Here is a 23,819-nt window from a genome sequence, read left to right as displayed (position 1 = left end):
TCTCATAACTTGCAATTTGCAATAGTCACCATTGATAACCGATATTATTGTTGAACTTTTGTTTTTATACAAGCTTTCTGTCTTGCCGGTGTAAAGTCGTCTTAAGTCGATATTTATTGTGTTTTGCGTTTGAACTAATTCGTGTCTTATTTTCATATTATTACCTATATTGTTTGATAAGTAAATTTTGCATATAATAATCGGTAGGTTATAGTAATGTGTATATTTTTTATTTTACTAAATTTCCTTATAACTCATCTAAAATATCATATTGAATTGTAAAACAGATTTTTCTCTATTGTACTCTATTTTGTTTTTATTTCAGTAAAACTGCTTGGAAGTGAGTGACAGTGAATCAGAATAAGCAAATCAACTACTATTTACCTATTCACAGTATTTCCTCCGCAGAAAGTTTTTAAATTTCAAGGGATTTGCATACAAAAAGAGTACTTATATTATTAGTATATGTATGAAAACAAAAATAAATATTTTGCCTGAATCTCTAGGAGAAGTAAAGGTTTTACGCTACTGAAAATATATTTTTTATTCAATTATAACCAAAACAAAACATTTAAAAAAAAATTAGATCACTTTTTAACCATAATTTCAAAATTAATGTGTACGTTAAGCTGTAATAATGGGTTCGAGGTGGTTCAGGCGATCTTAACTACGTCACACTCCTGGGCCAGCGGTCAAATGTCATGCGCAATATCATACCTTGTGTATTCATTGTACCATGGAGGTTACTAGTGACAGTGACACTAATCGACCATTTGCTAAAATGCTTTATGCTAACTACACCAAATAAAAAAAATTGTCAAATTATGTCGGTTTTTTCTCATTTTTCCAAACAAAAAATAGTGTAAGAATTAAATATGAATGTACTTCTGATTTATGTTCTCCTGATGATAAATAGTTACACACTTACAGATTTAGATTAGTTTTTGATTTTTAATATGTATTTTCCGTGTACTTATTATCTTTGTTTATATCGCTAAAAATAAGTAAATATACGTTACAAACATTCATAAACTTGTGTTTTTGTCCGACAAATTTTACATTTAACATAGCAACAATTATAAAACTTGCATTGACAACGTTCAATCTTTTCTTCGACGACTGTCCTATATCCACGTCCACAGCAGAGCTGTCTGCAGCTGTCTGGTCCGTTTGACGTTACGTTGCAGTGCCTGTTGATAAAAATATTAAAATTTAGTTTACAACATAATACATATTAAGAGCACAAAGTAGAAATGCGAAAATTTCTTAGTTGACGAAACCAAAGTACCGACCAAACTTCAGATTTTTGCTTTATTCTGTGCCTTCTTTAAATGTCAAGGCAAAACAGACGATGAAAAAGAGAAAAAAAGAGACATGGGGAATCTAAAAATTGCATTCCACAACATATTTCCTCATCTAAACAAAAATATTTGGTGAACTGCTTTCTTGTACTCATACCGAGTAAACAGAAATAAAATAAAAGACAGTTAAGAGTTGATTTCACGTGTCTGTATATATCGCTTATCTTATAGTGTCTCTGTATATATCGCTTTACCGTATTTCATCCTACCAGAATGTAATACATATTCTTCATCGAAAGTAGAGAAATAAATAAATTAGGAAAGAAAAATAAGAACGTGATTGAAGATTTTTTATCTATCTATATTTTGGATTTTTAAGCTATCTATATCCCCGCCCTTCCCGTAGGTATTTATGGAGGAGTTACACCGAGACGCAAACTATCATCTCTTGCCGTACTGCTCAACCATAAATAGATCCGATACACCAGCATATATTTCAGTCTAAGGAGCAGTTTAATTTAAAATTTTAAACTACTAGCTACGTTAGCATTTTTGTCCAGGACCACAATCATCGTCGGCTAGATCATTTACAATGAAGTGAATGCGATTCGACCGCCTGGCGCGCTTCGCTATCCGAACGGAAGATTTTTTTATACATCAAAAATACCTTTGAAACGAAGATATTCAATGCATTTATTCATGTATCATACCTGTTCTAACATACCACAGAGTGATATTTTACATAAAAAACTGTCCAAAACGAAAATTTACAAAACTAGCATTTCGGACTGATTCGTGTCCCTAAAGCAGTTATATGTGACATCTTCTCGAACTATTCCCTCTACTAATAATTTTTGTAAAAGAGGCAGTTATGAACACGCCAGGGGAAGGTAAGTAGGTACTCAATATTGAATCACTTTTTTAAATTTTACCCTTCTAGAACTTCAATCAAAATTAATCAATTTTTTGTATAATTTTAAATATAAAAGAATGTTCTTATTTACTCTCTACTCATCGATACTGCGTAAAAATAGATTATATTATATTATATTATATTATATTATACAACAAGGTGATTTATGCATTTATTATTAAACACCATGCATTCAAATGTTAAAGAACCAAAATGACTATCTACAGAACACTAATTAGACGTCTCATTGTCTCATTGTATACTACTCTCTCCTATGTTGTCGGGAACAATGTTTTGTTTTTTAATTCAAAATTTTAGTTTTTTGAATTATCATTTTGTTGGTAGAGGAAGGTCGCCTAATATTAGGATAGCTCCTAATATTGGATAGCTAAATATTTCAAAAACAAATGGAATGATAGGTGCCATCTATCTACATAAGGCTAGATTATGACTCAAAACTTAATGTAGAAGTCATTGCAGAATCTTAAGATCAACTATCTTAGCATACTTGCAAATTTATTGAACCGCACATCGCACATCCATAAATTAAGATATTCTTAACTTAAAGTTGGTTTCATGGAATCGAATGAACTATCTTACAATAAAGTCGTCCCAGGAACACAACTCAAGAATATTGGTAATATAATTTTAAAGTCATCTATTTTAGATTATATAATACATAGTCTGAATTGTCAATATGAATGAATCAGATAAAATTAAATTATTAGAAGAATTTTTTATCAAGCAACAAAAAAACAAAATTTGTTTTGTTTATTAATGTTTTGTATTTTGAGAACGATTTCCGAATTGGAACTTAAAACATTAACTAAACTTAATTCAAAAATAAAATTGTGGGTCATTACTAAACAAAAATAGTATATTTTATTAACTCAGTAAAATACCTATGCCAAAGCATGTTATCTACTATGTAATGAAAAATTTCAAATAAGCACAGCTGGTATAATTACGACAAAATAAATTTGAGAGATTTATATTCTTTAATTATACCTGCACAAACTCGTTACATTGAACGTTTATAGTGCTAATTTTTTTACAAAAGATGTGCCGTCGTCGTATTAATCGTTCCAAATTATGAAGTATTTGGTCACATAATTGCTATAAATTAACTGAAATGTTAGGGAAACAAAAATTGTGGGTCGTTACTCTAAATTAAAGTCGTTGTCGAGGCGATGTCATCCTCTACCCCATAGTTTAAAATCTTAATTTAGTTGGTGGTAGGAAAATAAATGTATCAAAACGTGAGATTACTACGGAACGTGATTTTTAACAGTTGTTTTTAACATAGAACCGAAAAACGTTTATAAGCATAAGCCAGTGGCGGCTGGTTAAGGGGCGACCCCTTAAAAATATTTGGAAACCCACCTATCCTATTGGTGGTAAGACTAAAAGTGACCTTGTATCAGAGAAAAGTAATCACCCTCAAGATCCATGATCTTCCCAAAAAAAATTCTCTAGCCGCCAGTGTGTGTAATACATTTTTTTTGTGTGTGAGAGTGGGAATCTTTTTTTTTTCGAATTTTACGATTTTTTTTTAATTTATTTGGGCAACCGTGCACTTGTTTGCAATTGTGTTGTTTGTTTAGAAATATGTTACAATTATAGATTATGTTAAATATTTTTTTATCATAATTTAAAAGATAATTTATATTACAATTCGATAATTACGTTACAAGTTACAACGATGGTCGACGTAGGCCCGATCATCTGGTGCCTAAACAGCAAGCATAAACACGACAATATAAATCGTTGTCCGGCAAGCTGCTTAACTTCAAACGCTTATTGTACGGGGATCTTATGTGAGCTGGGTCGGCCAGTTCCGATCGGGCCTTATAATGATATTTAAAATGCGTGAATACGATTCGATGTTTTCTGTGGGAATATACTAACACAGTTGTTTTAACGGAAGCAATGCATTGAGTGATTTAGTACATTTAAAAGTTGTTTACATGAATTAACATAATTTTTGAATATATGTTTTTCAATTTTAAAGCTCTTAAAATTATTGGGTAGGCCCGGCCTATCCTGCCTACCCCCAAAAGCCGCCACTGGCATAAGCATATAAATATATTTTATGCCCATACTTTTTCTTTGAAAGGAGAATTCCTAATCGGATGATGGAACTTGAACATCAACTTAAATCAACAACGAACAAGATAGAACAAAAAACTATACAGGGTGGTCCTTAAGTAATTGTACAAACAGAAACCGTAGATTCTGCACTTTAAAATATTACGATTTAAGCCAACTTGCTTTAATAAAATGTTGATATTAAGAAAGATACAGGGTGTTAAAGTGGAAATTTAAAATTTTATTTTCCGCTATACTTTTTACGTTTGTAAATATTTTTGGACAAAAATTTACAGTTGGATGCTTTTGAGTAGGATAAATTATAATTTTATACTTACTTTAATGTAACTAATAGAGGGCGTCACATATGCCATATGTGTGGCATAAATTTGCGCTTAACTTTTTTGCTCTTTAAGTTAGCTCTATTTGTGTTAAAAAATATGAAAGATACATAAGTGTTACAAAGAAAAGGTATACTTGTTAGTAACCTGAAAATTCAACCGTTTTCGAGATAAATGCATTTTATAAGTCAGCTGCACAATAATTCTTAATTTAATATTTGTGCGGTACAACACTGAATACCTGTAGATACGCATAATTCGTAGTTTATTCTTATAAAAACAACTTAAAGATGATAATGTAACATCACAAAATGCTTTGTTATGGGTGCTAAATGTCTTATTGGAGAAAAGATATTTCATCTCCTTCTTTAGGTGCCGTGTCCGTATTCAGACGTTGGCCGTCATCATATTTACAATTTCCCTTTGCTATCGCTTCTTAAGTTCCTATAATGGCGTTGTATTACTTTTTCTCGATTGTAAAATGCTAAAATCCCAAAATATGTGGTTTATGCAAGATGGTACACCAAGACATTCTAGAGAGAAGGTAGTTCGAATATACTTAAATAAAACTTTTCTGAAAGTTGGATTGGTCGTGGTTGGTGGTCATATTCCTTGGCAATGTGGTGAGATATTGACATAATTATTTAATTCATAAAAAAATCCGAATAGAATACTTATTGTTCATTACGTAAATTGTTTACCCATTGTTATTAGGACAAATAGAAACTAGAGCACAGGTATTCAATAACACATATGTTTCCTGTTTCATAATACTTTTGCTGCAAATCTAACCTGAAAGACTCAGCATTTTTACAAAAACATCATCGTTGTCCTAATAACCGATATTGTTATAAATATAGTAAACACAAAGGCAATTTAGTTCAGCATAATATTAGTTCGTTAGTAAATCATAATAGTCCATTTGTTCGAGATGTAATTATAGTTACTCGTAAGCTGTAACGAAATCATATAAATAAGTAATGTCATCGATAGGTTATTCCGTGTGTATATAAGTAACCAATGAACGAGATACATCACAGTTTAATACATATTTAACTTCTGCGACAAATAAGATGTAGTTCCATAATATAGCATAAGATTTGGATATGTATCCAAAATAATATATTCATCCATTATACATTATAGCCACCACGTAGCCCCGAATTTAATCTGCTTGATTTTGGTGTATGGGGCGCATTAAAACAACATGTCTATAAGAATCCCATAAACATTCGCAACTAACTATGGGAAGAAATAAATACTGCAGCAGTTTTTTTAGAACCAATGATGCTATTTAATATGAGACGATCTTTTATGGAATATATTGACAAATGAATAAGAAAATGGTGGACATATCTAACACTTACTTTGACAAAAAGTTATGTTATTTAGTTTAACTATTTCTTAATTTGGTTTGTAAACAAAATGTTTTGATTATGACTTTAATTTAACATAAAACGTAAAATGTTTGATGTAAAATTCTATTATTCTGTTATTTTGTCAAATCCTAATATTAATTATCCTGCTGATATATTTATTTTATTTAATATTTTGTTAATAATTAACTTTAGTTAAAGGTATTTTATACCAAATTTCAGAAGTATTACTGTTTTTGTCTATTTTTTCTTCGTTGCCTGGATTTAGATCTTAGATCAGAATTATGCAGCTGATTTTTAAAATGCGATTATCTCGAAAACTGTTGAGTTTTGAAGTTATTAACAAGTATACCTTTTTTTGTTAAAATAATGTATCTTTAATATCTTTTATCCCAAATACAGGTATCTTAAAAAGCAAAAAAGTTAAGTGCAACTTTATACCACATATGCGGCATAAGTGGCGCCCTCTATTAGTTAAATCAAAGTGTGCATCAAATTATAATTTCTCATATTTAAAAGCACAAAGTTGTAAATTTTTATGCATAAATGTTTACAAACATGAAAGTTATAGCGAAAAATAAAATTTTAATTTTGCACTTTAACACCCTGTATCTTTCTTAATATCAACATTTTATTAAAGCAATTTGGCTTAAATCGTAATATTTTAAAGTGTAGAATCTACTGTTTCTTTTTGTACAATTACTTAAGGACCACCCTGTATACAAGAAGCTGTCCTGGAAGTTATAGGAGTATATACAAAAAATTAAACGCATGCACTGTATTGGTGGAATGAGGAAACAGGAATATATAGAAGGAAAAAGAAAAGTATACCTAATATGCAAGAATGCAGACAGCAGACCGGACTATAAAAAATTGCAAGCAATTATTAGTAAAAATATAAGATAAAACTCCAATGTAGCATGAGAAAATCTGAATGGAAATTTTTTACGAAGGGCGAATGCCCCAAACGGAAAAATACTGTACAGACTTACCGTCCAACAGTTCCGAAACTGCCCAACTTTTCATCCTTTGTACAATAATCTGGTGATTTAGAAATATAAAACAAAAGCTGTGCACTAGCTGCTTTCTTTAGTTTTTTAGATATATTATCTTCTATTTCTGCATCTCCAATAATGTGAACTTCTAACGCGTTGGTGTACTTCTCCAACAGCTTACCTCCAACTTCTGACATAGGTGGAAGTGCTTTCCAACAAGTTTTTATGTTACAAGATCCCGACACACCATGGCATTTACATTGGGTTCTTAAGCTGTCTGTCATTACCTAAAAATGGTGAATTTCTTTAATTACAACATTACAATATTCAAAAATATACGGTTTTCTAAATATGGGCTATATGTATATATATATATTTGTGTTCCGAAAGGTTTCTGGGGTTAGTACAATTAGAGAAATATAAGAATTAATATTAAACTCAACAGTCTATCGGGTTAAACCGCGTCGATTATCATTGCGCCAAGCTTTTGACATCCTCTTCGTTGTCTTCTTCGGGGCTTCCGAAGTTTTAGCCTCCCGAGCACCCAGACACTACTATACTGATCACTAATCAATGCATTACTGGTGCTGGGAATTAATTGGTACATTTATAACGTCGATGGAAACGTGGTTTGGATGGAGGTTGGGGCAAGCATTTCTGACAGTAGGATTTTGATTGACGGGTGGAGCGGACCATATTTTCTTTATGAGAGGTCTTCAAGTCTCAAGTAACCGTATGCCGTCATCTCTTTTATTGAGAAAAATGGGCCTTTTTTCAATTTCTATGGCTTCTTGGATAATTCTTGGTTTATGGAAGCGGGTGGGGGCTATGGTTCTGGAGTTTTCAAAATCAATTTAGTGACCTGTATGAAGATGGTGTTGACCTAGAGCTGAAATTGAGTCGGAATTGTGAACAGAAATGGAATGTTCATAAATCCTATTTTGGATTCTACGATTTGTTTGACCTATATACGATCGGGGGCAGTCTGCACAAGGATTTTCATAAACTCCGTGTTGTTCATTTGGAATGTTTCCTTTGATCGATCCGACAAGAGATGAAAGTTTTTGTTGGGGGTAAATAAGGTCTTTCTTCCTCTTGATTTGAGAATTTTGTCGATTTTAGAGAGCTCAGCGGGTCTACTGGCATCATCGCAAAGGCGTATTGATCTGGAGACAAGCGTAATAATGACTAAATTAATTTGTGAAGGGGGATGATAAGAGTTGGCACGCAAGAAACGATTGGTATGGGTGGGTTTTCGATAAACAGAGTTATGGAGACCTTGGAATTGGTTTTTCTTTATGAAACCTTCTTCGAGAATCGGTGGGGATGAATAAGTTTCCACCTCCATCGTGAACTGGTTACTAGGATTTATACCATTCAGATATGCTTGAAAAGACACCAAAGAATCCCTGCCGTGGGGCCAAATCACGAATGTGTCCTCAACATATTGTAGCCAACATGTGGGTTTAGGCATTGATGTGGATAGTGATCGGGTCTCGAAGTCTTCCATAAAAATATTGGTAATTACTGGAGATAGTCGGGAGCCCATTGGAGCACCATTTATTTGTCTGTAGAATTGATTTTGGAAGATGAAATTAGCGTACAATATTTAATGAGAAATAAGTGGTCTTACTGAATACTGTATTTAGTTTTTAGAATGTTGAAAGTTTTGTCTATAGGAACGTTTGTAAAGAGTGAAACGATATCGAAACATACTAGAATGTCTGACAGTGAGATAGAGTATTGTTTAATAAGTTCGATGAAATGAAAAGAATTTTTGAAGAAAGATGAAGCATTTGTGGCGAGAGGTTGTAGAGTTTTGGCCAAGTACTTGACGCCAATGGTGGTGTAGGGCAGTTGCATGTACTAACAATGGGACGTAGAGAAATATCGGGTTTTGTGTATTTTGGGTTGCCCTTATACTATATATATATATATATATATATATATATATATATATATATATATATATATATATATATATATATATATATATATATATATATATATATATAGTGATTATCGGTGATTTTTGCTATACAATCAATGTTTAAACAATGACGCCGCTATTTTAAACTGATAGTTTTGACATGAATCCATATTTTCATATCAAAACTTTCATTTTTAAGGATTCGTTCTGAAACTAATTACTTTACATTTAATTTTTTGTTTATTGATTGATTGTTTATAGAATGATTCGTTGTACAATACATCATAGAAGCATCTTAGAATACATTCTAAAATGTTTTTTACGACATTGTTACTGACTACTATGTTAATATTAAAAGGATATTGTAAAAAGCAATAAATAGATAAGGAAAGTAATATTCAACTCAAATAAATGCAAAATCAAAATATAGCAAAAATTAGGGAACATTCCAAGATTTGATTACTTATGACTAGGTTTAAAAGAGCTCAATTAAAATTATTTTGAGAAATTGAAATAAAATTTCAAAAGTTATTTATTAAAAGTACTTTTTTTCTCATAGAAAATTGTTACCTTCCTACCAACTCTATTATTGTGCAAGTTAACAGTAGCGATGGCGTTATTGTCCATTCCAAAAAAGGCTCCTTGGTCATTTTGCATCTTTGTTTTTAACGCTTGCTCGCTTTCTTTCTTAACGCTTGTATTTCTCTTATCTATTTTATGTTTTTCCACATTATCAATAAATCTTTTGGCAAACTGAGCTCCCCATTTGACGTTGTCTCCGCATCCTCCCCATTGAAACTGCCCATTTGGAAGAGATGTTGGCTTACTGGCACATGTACAATGGTAAAGAGCTCCACTGGAACAAGCACGTGCCATTGTGTAAGTTAAAGCTGCGGAACTAATGGCATAAACATATGCTTGCTCACGAGTAGCTAAAATAAAACATATTTCTAGTTAAACTTTAAATAAACACAGCTAAATTAAACTGAATTGGCAAAAGTTTTAGAAAAGATATTATTCTCATTATTTATGATTAATAGAATAATAAAATAACTATACACGAACATTTTTTCCGTTTTTCTTTCATGTGTTCTCACAAATGTTTCGCTTTCAGGTATTTAACACTTTGTTTAACAAATATGTGTTTCTATATATTGAAATTGTAAAGGAAGGTGATGTTTTATTAATTTCACAGAAGAATTGAATTGGAAAAGTTTTAAACCAATTTAATATGAATTATTGTAAATCCTTGGATTTGCCTGATCAAGCAAAATTAAATTTAATTAAAAATGAGAATGATCTCCCTAATGTACCTTATAAACAACTTATTGGATCACGGAAAAGTGTAAGTGGATTTGTTTTAAATTTTAATAGTAATATTGTTTTCTGGAAATCAAAGAAACAGTCAGTTGTAGCAATTTCTAGTACTGAGGCAGAATATGTTGCTTTGTCAAACTGTATAACTAAGTGTCTCTTTCTTAAACAGTTACTAGAGGATATGATTTGTAAAATTGTTGATCCAATAGTGATATTTGAGGACAATTAGTCATGCATAAAGTTTGCTTGAACTTTAGAAACAAAACGATCTAAACAGATAGATGTTCGTCATCACTTTATTAGAGATTGTGTTTTTGAGAATAAATTTATACTGTTATATGTACCCAGCAAGCATCAGTGTGCTGATATGATGACAAAAGCATTATCTTGTGTTAAGTTCAAAAATTTTAGAGACTGTGTAGGTATCTGTAGTATTACTACTGATAGTGATTGATACTTATTTGATACTATTGTTTAATAATTAGTTTTAAGTTATTTTGGCGGAATTGGGGGGAGGTGTTAAAATACCACAATTCCCGCTTGATTTTAAAAGTGACATATGTCATGTCAGATTGTAACTATAGAATAAGTCAGTAGAGAGTACTTGATGCTGTTCGTTATTGTATTGTAATGGCCGTTGGCTATCAAGATTCTTATTATTAAAAGTATTCAATAAATAGTAAAATATTGTTGTTTTACTGCATCGAAACCAGTAATCACTTCAATATGAGAATCGTGTTATATTATTTTAATTTTATATTTGGAAATATCTTTACAGTAATATTCAAGAGCAGTTTGATTCAATAACCAATTGTCCAAGAAAACGGGACATAAAATCAAGTTATTGTGTTACCTTTGAAGGGTCTGTGGAACTAATATGATCACTTTTTTCCACCTTACTTTAATTCCATATTAAATTTTCTAGTTTTGGAACGAAGATCGTGTACTAAAAATGTCTTAAAACCTATAGGATATTGGCACTTCTAAGTTTTCTACGACAAAAAATTTATATTGACCTAAATCGAATGTGGAGATATTATTTGTGGTGAAACCTTCTGTAACTCAGATATTCCAAATTATAAATTAACTTTGAAAGAAGGAAAGAAAGATTCAAAAAGAAAAAAAAAATGAAAATTATTTTCTTTAAATTTTCCAATAGATTGGTAATAAGTAGACGTGGTAAATCCTTAGCAGGCCGAAACCGATTATTGCAGATGGACTTCTTCAAATGCTACTACATATAATATATAGTAAAGTCGTAAACAGCAATATTTAAACAATTTTATTATTAAAATCTTATTAGAGATTAATTGATACAATATAACAATTTAATTAAGCATTTAAACGAACACGAATCAATTTATGATGCATTATCCGACTAGTCAATAAAAGCTTTAATTAGTTTTATGATGTACTAAAACGGGTGGTAATATGCTATCGTTAAAATTGTTTTTCGAAAAACGATTTGCAGTTCATTTTTAATTCTAAAAAAAATGTACAAAAAGAGCAATATTATTTTATATAATAAACTTATTCAAACTTGGGTGTAATTACTCATATGTAACGTATATATATATATATATATATATATATATATATATATATATATATATATATATATATAAATTAATATATATATATATATATATATATATATATATATATATATATATATATATTCAAATTATTTTTCGACCGTACTGTTTTAAATATTGATTTATAGTATCAGCAATCGGTCAGGAAATAAAACTCTATTTGTTCAGTCTCAATATTTCGTCACGATTTTGTGACTTCTTCAGGAGAAAATTGTAAATTTATTAGAATAAAATTATTATTTTAACCGACTCACTAAAAATTGTACAATGGGAATTCACTCTATAAAATATTGCGGTTACCATAACTCCTAAATAAAATCAAACAAATATGTCATTTATTTAGATATGCTAAAAAAATTTACATTTTTATTCTTATAGTTGTAAGTATTAAAATATTCACTTTGTTTACACATAATAATTAATGATTCTGAACAATATATATATATATATATATATATATATATATATATATATATATATATATATATATATATATATATATATATATATATATATATATTGAAAAAGTTGTATTTTATTAATTTTATTTTTATTTATAATAAATGTTGTAATTTTTAGAATATGTGGTTCGTTGTTTAATTTAATATATACCTCAGCTAGCTCAATTATGTGTTCTAAGCAATCTGTCACTGTGTGACGTCGACTCTGTAGTCTCCTGGTAGAGTTCAAAAAGAAATTAAACCAAAATTTACTTTAGACTTTTGATAAATTAACCCAAATGAAGCACGTTATTTATTAATATTGAACAAATTTAATATAAACAATAAAATTCGTCTGCAACTTGGGTTGCCTTTAAAAATTTACAAAAATAGGAATCGTATAAATCTTAATGTGGTTTAGTGTCGTGACAATAAAAATTTATTACAAAATGTGGAGACTCTCTACAAGTACCTAAAAACTAAATAAATATCGCAACTTTATAAAGTGTTTAAATGAACTATAAAGAAAAAGAAAATGAACACTTTATTCCGCTGACTTTTAACTTGCATTCAAATATAATCAAAATTTCAAATGATCCCCAAAATTATTATCCAACCTCACTTTAAAACAGTTCTGATTTATTTAAAGAAAACTAACTACTCGCAAAATAATCTGTAAAACTGGAATATCAATCCTCTCTTCGGAAGTTAAGGTACGTACTATTCTATTTTTAATTTAATGATTATTATTTTCTATTTTTTAAGGCCTATCGCAATTATGTTAATTCATGAATTTTAATTTTCTCAATTTAAATGACATTTCTGTACTCCAATAATAATTTATAAGTCAAATTGTTTCTCTTACTCTCTGGAACAAATTCTGGATATCTCTGCTTTGGAAACTGTGGAAAAACTAAAATTCTAATTAGACCAGTTAAAAAAAAACTGCCGACCTATTCCACAGTTTCAGGGCTCCCCTTCGTCGAAAAATCCTCGTCGGCCTCCTCAAAAAAACCTCATATCCGTTGCTAACAGCAACCAACGTTCTTTTTTCTTTTCGTCTTCTATTTTTTTTAAACCATAAAACTGTCCTGTTCTGACACATTTGTCAATCCACATTAATTTCTCATAATCACTTTAATCACATCTAATTTGGGAATTTATAAAAAAAATGTTCAGATATAAAACTTATTCTATTACAATGCTAATACAATTTATTCTTTTCATCTCCACATAATTGTAATTTCTTATTTAACAAAACCCCTATTAATTTAGCTCCCACAGACTTGCTTGACAGTTTATTTTCTGACGTTTTTTTTTTAAATTTCTATGTTTAAATATTTTTTAAGAATTCTTCTTTTTTTGTTCTTTTTAAGGTTTAGACGATTCACCTATACACTAGGCAACTATACTATTCATAAATTATTAACACTATACCAGGTAAGTCAAAATTAATTTATTTAACAATTTACTAATCTTTTTCTCTCTTTTATTTCAGAGTCGAACCCACATTGTGATGGCTTCATGAAATTCATGAACAACAAACTCATATAAAAATCCATTTAAGTTGTATCCTTTTTAACATATTGAAATCATTTCAATATATATATATATATATATATATATATATATATATGCGTAAAAAATTTACAAATCTCAGCAAGAGCTTTGTTGCGGCTTTGATGAATTGAGACGCCGAATACATAAAAATAAACGGCGGAAAGAACACAAGTCGTTAAACTTTCCGTGTAAGCATCGCGGGGCTCCACCCTACCCGTAGTACCTGAGTTGCGGGACTCGTTGAGTTGAGTTGAGTTGAGACTCGACCTCGCACGTTTGTCAGGTAGCTTCCGAGGAGCTCTCCTCTACCACTCTTAAGTCTCCCAAGGTGTATATGTGCCGTAACCCCAGGCCCTTACTGCGAAAAGGGTGTATCAGGGATGCAGCACGTTCAACCTCACCTTGGTTCTGTGGAATTAGAGTAGAGTGGTCCCAGGAGGGGCTTGTCTCGGATACTAAGAGTGTAAACCGGTGACCGTAACGTCCAAGCGCCCTGCGTACGTTTTATACAAACCCGATACCTCGAACGACGGCTCTCCACCTCTTCATACCTTCCATTAGTCGCTTACGACAGGCAGGGATACTTGCCCCGGCTGTATTCTTGTCTCCTCGAGCCGGACGGAGTACGTCTTCAGACAGTTGGGAAGATACAAACTCTAAGACGGAAAACCAGCGAATGTGTCCTGCTATTTCCACTATTCTAGTATAATGCTGCAAAAAACGACACATATTTTGGTAGATTTAAACGAAAATGACCATCATTTTCTGTCTTTTTAAGCTGTACGAAATGTGTAAAAGATTTACAAATTTCAGCAAGAGCTTTGCTGCGGCTCTAAAGATAAAGTTGTGCAGGCTGTAGAGTATCTTAAAAACCATAATCTCTAAACAACTCACACTATGACTGAGGCTAGCTACTTTAAGGTGGAAATTAGTGAAAATTATTGGAAAACTTGAATTCATCGTTTTGACATATTTTTGTATTTTATCAATCATGGCAATGAGTTTTTCCAAAGAAAAGATGTGACAGTAGATTTGGCTGCCTAGAACCTTCAGGGTCTTTTAATGTCCTTACAGTATTGCAAAGACTGACGCTATTATTGTGCATAAGTTCTTAGTAATCATGAATGTTATGCCATCTAAGTTTTCAAAAAAAAGACAACAAAAAAATAAAAAAGTGCCTGATGAGCTGTGTGACAAATAAGCCATGCTTGAGGTTATCGACTGGATAATTACGAAACTCAGTGACAGATTTAACGCTTTGTCTGCCTAGCAGTCTTACCTTTTTTGCTTAAAATTAAAGACAGTTCCATGTTAACAAGGTAATGAAAACATTTAGATTGTTGAAACATATTTTTATTTTATATTAATCTGCAAAATGAAAGTAAAAAGACGGTTTCTGTAGAGACGGTGTTAAAAAAATTAAACATGTTTGCTTTAGTTTTAAAATGGAAGACATAAGCCTTGTGTGAAAGGGATAGTTTTACCTTGTGGGAAACGGAAAATCTTTGACCAATGTGTGTTACTTGTACTTACTTATGGAGCGGAAACATTAGCACTCACAAAGAAGGTAATGAATAAGATTTACGTGACTCAGAGGGCTATGGAGCGCCAGATGTTGGGTGTCTCTCTGAGGGACCGAATCCCAAACGAAGAAATACGTCGTAGAACAAAAACAACAGACGCTATCGAAAAAATCGCGTCTTTAAAATGGAATTGGGGAGGACACGTCGCCAGATTATCAGAAAATTGATGGACAAAACGTATTGTCGAGTGGAGACCAAGACAAGAAGCACTATGAAGCAGAGAACGTCCACCAACTAGATGGACTGACGACCTGAAGCGTTTTAGCAATAACTGGATACAAGCCGCACAGGACAGAGACAGATGGAAAGAGCTGAGAGAGACTTATGTCTAGCAGTGGATGCATACAGTTAGATGATGATGAAAGGGATAGTGCCGTTTACAAAAGAAATGAGTTTTTAGGAAACTATAATAAGTAAAAAAAGAGCTGGACACTTGAAGAGTGCCGACAGAAGTGAATACTTCTTATAGCGTCTTATTATTACGTGAAGGATAATGAAATTTTATGTCTGCTTATTACTGAATTGTTAATATTTTTTGAAATAACACTACACATTGAAATTATTTAAATCGTAAAAGAAATACTCAGCACTATGAAGGAAAGAAAAATAAGCTACTTTGGCCATATATTAAGAAATAAAAAATATGAGTTAATGCGATTGGTTATACAAGGAAGGGTGAAAGGAAAAAGAAGATCGGAAATAGCAAAGAAAGAGAACGTATGGTCCTAAAGTTTTGGGAAAAATTTCAAAAGCATTTCTGACCACAATAATCTTATATTTTTATTACATTATTCAACAATTTAACTTAACTATCCTAATTATAAATCAAAATTCAAATGACAGACAAGGGACCATTATTTTCGATTTGCCTAATAATTCCCCTGACACGTTGCATCATCCTTTGGACGACCTCGGCGCCAATTTCTCTAATTTTTGTATATATGCGGCGTCTTAACTGTTCCTGATTTTGTGCTTCCCATCCGTTATTATAGACTTTCCGACTTAATATTGCCCAGAACTCTTCAATTGGACGAGCCTGAGGTAGGTTGGGGGGATTGTCTGCTTTCGGTACAAAGGTAATGTTGTTAGTTTCGTACCAGTCCCTTGTGATCCTCGCGTAATGACATGAAGCAAGATCTGGTCAAAAGACTATTTGATCATTTGCATGATGTGTGTTCACAAACTGAAGCAATTTAGAGAGACATCTTTGAATATAAATATTTGCGTTTAAGGCTTCGCCTCGAAAAACACCAATGTAGGGCTGTGAGATAAAGCCAGCCTCAGAAATTGCACACCATATCAAAATTTTGTCCTCAAATTTTTTCTTACTTTTGAATTTTATTTCATCAGGTACATTTTCGTAATCGTTCGTGTAAAACCCATCGTTACCCTTCATCTCAGGGTTGGACAAAGTAAAATATTTTTCATCGTCCATCACGATTAACTTGTTGACGAAATGCACTCGCCTTAACGCGCGGCAACATCTCGGAATTCTCTCTAATTGATCCTCTGTGTATTTTGGAGCTTTCCTTCTTTTCCGGTAGATAATATTGTTAATCGATAGGGTGCTGTATACTGTAGTCTTTCCAACATGAAATCTTCTGGCCAGTTTTCGCTGTGAGACTCCCATTTTGTTCTTAGCTGCTTCAATCAGTCTTGCCTCTCTTATATGGTTCAAAATCGGCGGTCGGCCACTTTTACGCAAGTTAACACATGGTATCCCTTCTTCACATTCTCTGATTGTGCGATAAATTGTCGATTTGCTTATGTTTTGATCTCGATAAATATTAACAATATCTCGTTTCGACATTCGCCCAACCATATTATAAACACATCGACGAATATCAATTTTATAAAACATTTTGCAGAGCACAAACCAAAATATTCTGCTTTGTTTATTAAATGTCAATAACTGATGACATTTCAATTCCATGGCCTTCTTTGGTAAATGCATTTTGCTTCTCAATCAGACCAGGTGAAATTTTTCCCAAAACTTTAGCACCATACGTTATTTAGAACTGCAGACAGAGTTAAATGGGCCGTGATGATCACCAATATCCTTAAAGCATTAGGCACCCTAAGAAGAGAAAAATAATCAGAAACAAAATTAACTGCCTGAAATTTCTTCGATATATTTTTTAATTTCTTACAAAGAGATGATTTACGATTCTCATTTGATGACTCTTACATAACTTTGCGTAGTTGGCTATATTCACATTATTATCATCAAAAGTAATTTTTAACATGGAATATTGCGGTCACTAAGAACGATTTTTTGTAGTTATCTCCATAACAGTGAAGTTTGCAATGTCCAGAATATTAGGTGATATTAATTCTAATTAATTATAAATTTTTAACATATAAACACTAGTATTTTGATTTATATTACTATTATTATTATTATAATAAAACAGTTATCCCCCGTATCACGAGTTCAGAATCCAAATAGGGAAAAATAAGGGAACAATGGCACACTTTAAAAGGAAGTCAAAAACTGGAAATCTCAAGAAATGCCTTAGCTGACTATATTTTAGTAAATTTCACCTTATTTACCATCCTATCCCTTGTCAATAGTTGAGCAGCGTAGAAGGTGCATATATTTCTAGATGCATTAGCGATTCTGCACACGGAATTGGCTAATGAACTAACAGAAAGTCAATAGGAGGGATGGATACTGTACCTTCGCTGAATGGGATTCGTTTTCACGAAAACTTTCTAATCTTTTCAGACAATATACTTTTATTTTCATATCAGTGATGTAGAGAAAAGAGAAAAAAGTTTTTTAATACGTAGAAAGGCGCTCCAAAAGCTCATCGTACTACAAAACATAAAACCTGATAAAATGGAAATTGTATCTATTCAATTTACTAATTAAAACAGTTGTTTTTTTATCCAATATTGCATCAATATTTAACTATGAATTAAATGGATAAATAAAAAATATGTAAATGAGCCTTATTTCCATCTAATAAATAGCATACAGGTAAATAAAATTAACCAAAAGTTATATCTGAGTAACTAAGTTTAAGTCAGATTTAATAGCAAATACTTCTTCTTCTTCGTCACTTAATTCATTTTACCCACTGGAGGAGAAATAATCAAGACGTATCAATAACAGGAGAATCAAGTAAAGTAAATTTCGTGTAACCTTCTGGTTAAATGTAGTGTTAGGGTATTTCAGGTCGCCCAAGCGCCCTTAACACGAGTTAGCGACGACTAACGCAGCCGGAACCGACGGCTTTACCGCCCTCTGAAGCATGAAAAATGTATATTTGACATTTATGTCTATACAAACACATTATGTCTATACTGTACACAATTGGGAGAAAAAATACATATCTGCTAAGACGTATAGAATAGAAAATATGTCATTTAAAATTTCCTAACGATTTTAAAGTAATAATGTATAAAAAATCAATTACCTCTGGTTAGATCTGGTGTAAGGAATGGAGCAGTAACAATTGAGGAGCAATTCCATCTTCTATCCCTAAAAATTGATTTGCATGTTTCTGAAGCTAGAACAGCAGCAGCTTGTACATAAGGCATAATTTCCATGGAATGCCTGCATAATTTTGCTTGAATTTTTACAAAACCATATCTTCGTCTAGCTATCGTGCAAGGAGATCTCACACCCGATCTAATTCCTCTACCAGGATTGCTATTTAATGATGAGAAATTCCATTGCAGATGTGAATGTTGTAGTGACCTGTAAAAAATACAAGTGTATGTTTAAATGATATTTATACAATTTAAATATAATGACTGTGATATATTTCCGTTATCCAAGAAAAACATTTCCTTAAATAGTAAATTAAAAAAAACAACGAAAAATTTAATTAAATTCGATTGGCATATGGCAAACTATAGGTAAAGAATGGGTAAAGAGCGCGAACTAGTCGTAACCATAAAACGTCGCAAACTAGAATACCTTGGCCATATAATGCGCAATGAACAACGATATGACCTACTTCGGACCATACTTCAAGGTAAAGTGCATGGGAAAAGAGGTCCAGGACGAAGAAGAATATCCTGGCTGCATAACCTGCGAAAATGGTTTAACTTACCACTACCGGACTGTTCAGGGCAGCAGTGAACGAAGTCAGAATAGCCATGTTAGTGTCCAACATCCGTAACGGATAGGCACCATAAGAAGAAGATATTGCAAACTGAAAAATATCTTTTTTTTTTCTTCTTCACGGGGCTTCTACTCGGAGGTTTATAATCGTCAATATTGTCATTTCAATTAGTTGATATCATCAAGTCCTCGTAGACACTTTGTCTCAGGACCAGCAACTTCATGTAGAGCCGTACGTTGCCACGTTATCAAATCCACTGGTAACTTTAACATCTTAATACCTAAGATCAAATAATGTAAACCTAATTTTAACCTAAAACTTTTAACGGGTTTTTACCCAGATATTTAGTGGCTTTAAAACATGTATACCTAGTAAGTATTAACCACAATTTTTATTAATCTTAGTTAAAATTTAAATTTCACGTTCTTTTTAACTTAAATGGTTATATACTTTTTACGACACTGATGATGGAATATGTATTTCGAAAATGTTCTGTCTTTATGACATAAGGCTCTAAAAAAGATGAAGAATATCAAAGCTCCGGGGGAGGACGGTGTCGTCACGGAAACGATAAAGATAGGAGGCTCAGTACTGATAACCAAAATTCAAAAGCTCTTTAATCTATTCCTATGGAATCAAAATATTCCAACAAAGTGGAATAATTCAATAACTGTACTCTTACACAAGAAGGGAGATATAGCAGACCTGGAAAGATACAGACCAATCAGTCTCCATACACCCGAATAATAATGAACAGATTAGAGACAAAGCTGGATTTTTACCAACCTCGGGAACAAGCCGGTTTCCGCCCTAATTACGGCACAAACGATCACCTGCAGTGCCTAAAAACCCTGATAGAAAAAACTAACGAATATAACCGTCCCTTGGCATTGATATTTGTAGACTTTAAAAAGGAGTTTGATACAGTGGAATTACCGTCCATCTTAAGAGCACTACAAGATTGCAGGGTCGACCACAGATATTGTAATATAGTTTAAAATATATACGAAAATGCCACAACAACCATAAGTCTACATTCAGCAACTAATAAAATAAAGATAAAAAGGGGAGTCAGGCAAGGTGATACCATGTCACCAAAGCTGTTCATTACCTTTCTTGAGTATGCATTTAAAAGACTAACATGGCAACAGAAAGGAATATCCATCGATGGAGAAAGATTAAACAATCTACGTTTTGCAGACGATATCGTGCTTCTGTCAGATAATCTGGGAGAGATCAAAGACATGCTCCAAGAACTGAATTACATACTACAAGAAACTGGGCTGGAGATAAATTTCGAGAAAACCAAAATGATGACCAATATGGTTCCCAGCGAAGAGATACAGATCAATAACAACAAGGTAGAATTAATCGATAAATACACATACTTCATGAAATTAGAATAACCAGAGACAACCAAACCTGCGAGCTAAATAGACGAATCACGTTGGGATGGGCGGCATATAGAAGGTTGAGAGACATTTTTAAAACAAATACCCCAATTCACCTGAAAAGGAAGGCATTTAACCAATGCATCTTACCAGTCTTGACCTACGGAGCAGAGACCCTAACTTTAACGAAAGCTACTGCCGAAAAACTGAGGGTAACACAAAGGCGAATGGAGAGGTCAATGCTGGGCCTGACTTTGAAAGATCGCGTGAGAAATGAGGAGATACGCCGACGAACTGGCGTAGAAGATATTATACTGCGAATCAATAAACAAAAGTGGAGGTGGGCTGGACATGTTGCTAGAATGGAAGACGGAAGATGGAATGAGAGATTATTGGAGTGGAGACCAAGAGCCGACAAGCGAAGTCGAAGCAGACCACCCACCCGATGGACCGACGACCTAAGGAGAATAGAAACAAACTGGATTGCAGCAGCTAGAGATAGAGAGACCTGGAGACGTTTGAAGGAGGCCTATATCCAACAATGGATGTGAAAATGGGGCTGGATGATGATGCTGAAGTGTTGTGTGTTTGAGTGTGTTGTAGCATTTGTGGTTAAACTGTGATTATAGTGTGAATGTGTGCGAGTCTGAATCGGCAGAGACGAAAACTGTGTTCTCTAGTCACCATTGTTCCTGCAAGCCGTTTATACCAACTTCAGAACTAGTGTATTGCACTAATATTCATGTTACTGATCGCTTGCGTTAACGGTCAGGCTTCGTCGATCTCTTCGTCGATGTCTTCATCTGTTAATTCAGGTGAGAAAATAGTTGCGACTATTTTCTCAGGGACGGACAGGTATCATTGAGTAGTGAGATTGGGAAACCGCAAGAAACCAAAGAAACGGTCTTACCCTGTGGAGTTGATTTTATACCCTCAATATGCGCTGGGGTGTCGCTGAAGCAGCTGTCGCCATGTTGCTAGCAGTTTTTTAGCGTCATCGCGCTGTTAAAATGTTTTTTAATTTCGATGGCTTCATGGATAATTCTAGATTGTAAGAAGCGGATAGGAACGATGGGTTTTGCTTTTTCGAAATCTATTGTATGACATGTCTGAATATGATGTGGCTTAAGGTTGAAGTAATATTGAAATGTATTACATATATAGAATAGTCGTAAATACGGTTGTGGATTCGTCAGTTTGTCTGTCATATGTATATTCGTGGGCAACTGGATCGAGGTTTATCTTAGACACCATGGTCTTCATTGAGATTTAGTATTTAACGAATCTGAAGAGATTGGACAACTTGGAGTAACTAGTGAAAATGGTTTTGATGTTTGGAGGGTTCTACTGATCTTATCAGTGACACCTTTGATAAAAGGTAGAAAGGTTTTGAGTTAATCGGGCGGCAAGGTTTTTTTTTGGATGGAATGGGGCTTAAATGTTTTTGAATGCTCCTATCGATTTGGGTTTTGTGGTAGCCGTTCTGCAAAAGTCTTTGCCGTATTCAATTGACTTCATATGATCTGTGATTGTCGTCCCTAAGTCTTATGGAATGGAAAACAATGGCTTCAAAATGGGTGCCGAAAGGTCGAGTTTTATTTTAAATTATCAACATATATATATATATATATATATATATATATATATATATATATATATATATATATATATATATAGGGAGAGACAGAGAGCGAAAGAAAGAAAGAAACAGGAATGTATAAATTACGAAATATATTTTTAAGAATAATAATAAAGGATAAGAGTTCGGCCAGAAGACATTGTTCGTGACTCAAAAATGCAGAAAACCATAAATTCGCTCAAAACTTTTCTTTATTTTTTGTATGGCTTAAGTAAATGTCTGGTTTTTTAAAATTTTTATTACTATTTCTACTACTGAAGTACAAAATAATTATAGAGACTAGATTTGAATTCCCTTTTTAAATATCCGTTACCAACGCCTACAATTATTTATTGAGAGTATTGAGATTATTGAGAGATTAACAATTAAGTATTGAGATTTACTTCACAATCACAATTTCAAATTAAACGTAGTTGTCAAGCGGAATTGTTGATACAGCTAAAGAAATATTAAACACTTAAATATAAATAAAAACAAAGAAAGTTTTAAATATTGATGCTGATATTGATGATCATAATATTGAAATAAATATTATGAAGTATCATAATCTAAAAGAAGACAGTACTCCCAATATTACAATGCCACAGTTAATGTTATAAAATTCTTTATATGTTTGCCAGAATGTTTGACGAATGATTGTACTGTTGCGCCAAATATATATGCGCCTTTCAATTTATCATAGCGATAGCAAATCTTTTGCTGAAGTGTAAACTTTCCGTTTTTAAAAAACTCAAAAGGATAGAAACCGATTTTGTTAAATCGTGTTTCGTTTATCGTCACCAAAATAGGTGGCGCCTCTTGTACAACTATGATTGCCACACCAACGGAATCCCTACGTTCTGGCCGAGTGACCGCAGAAAACTTCCAGATCTACTGGACTACTACATGAACAAAGGTGTGTCCAGCAAAAAAACTACTCCCTCCTCGACTGACGTCAAAAACACTAACTGGGAAGATTTTCAATCCTACCTAGAACAAAACACTAATCTTAATATCCATATGACATACATACAGTAGCTCAATACTTCATCATACTTGTGCAAAAAGCGGCATGGTAATCTAGATCAGCAAACTAATACACACCACAAATACTCCTCTGCACATTCGCCAACGCATTACTGAAAAACGTCGTGAGAGGAGAACCTGGCAAAAATCTAGAAACAACATAGATCAACAAATATTTAATAGACTACTTAGGCAACTTGGAGTAACTAGTAAAGCCGCCAAACAACGAAACCTCCGAACATTACATTACAAACCTTACAGCAAGTGAC

The 23,819-nt window shown here is 32.7% G+C and overlaps 1 protein-coding gene across 1 annotated transcript; it reads right to left on the bottom strand.

The window, feature by feature from the left end:
* Nucleotides 1–428: 428 nt before the first annotated feature.
* Nucleotides 429–19,114, bottom strand: LOC140440799 (protein Wnt-11b-1-like). The gene is made up of 4 exons (XM_072531162.1): nt 18,862–19,114; nt 9,515–9,876; nt 7,012–7,301; nt 429–1,190 (listed from the first exon to the last, which is right to left on the bottom strand). The coding sequence occupies exons 1-4, from the start codon at nt 18,992–18,994 to the stop codon at nt 1,016–1,018; spliced, it is 960 nt and encodes a 319-aa protein (XP_072387263.1). The 5' UTR covers nt 18,995–19,114; the 3' UTR covers nt 429–1,015.
* Between the last annotated feature and the right edge of the window lie 4,705 nt (nt 19,115–23,819).

The sequence above is a fragment of the Diabrotica undecimpunctata genome, chromosome 5 (genome assembly GCF_040954645.1).
Source record: "Diabrotica undecimpunctata isolate CICGRU chromosome 5, icDiaUnde3, whole genome shotgun sequence".
Taxonomy (NCBI): domain Eukaryota; kingdom Metazoa; phylum Arthropoda; class Insecta; order Coleoptera; family Chrysomelidae; genus Diabrotica; species Diabrotica undecimpunctata.
Note: the sequence above shows the minus strand (reverse complement) of the source record. Positions and strands in the feature narration are given on the sequence as shown.

Coding starts and splice junctions, on each gene's coding strand:
- LOC140440799 (XM_072531162.1), bottom strand. CDS start 18,994: ATGGAAATTATGCCTTATGTACAAGCTGCTGCTGTTCTAGCTTCAGAA. Junction 9,877..18,861: donor TACACCAGATCTAACCAGAG/GTAATTGATTTT, acceptor GTTTTATTTTAG/CTACTCGTGAGCAAGCATAT. Junction 1,191..7,011: donor AGTTTCGGAACTGTTGGACG/GTAAGTCTGTAC, acceptor TTTTATCAACAG/GCACTGCAACGTAACGTCAA.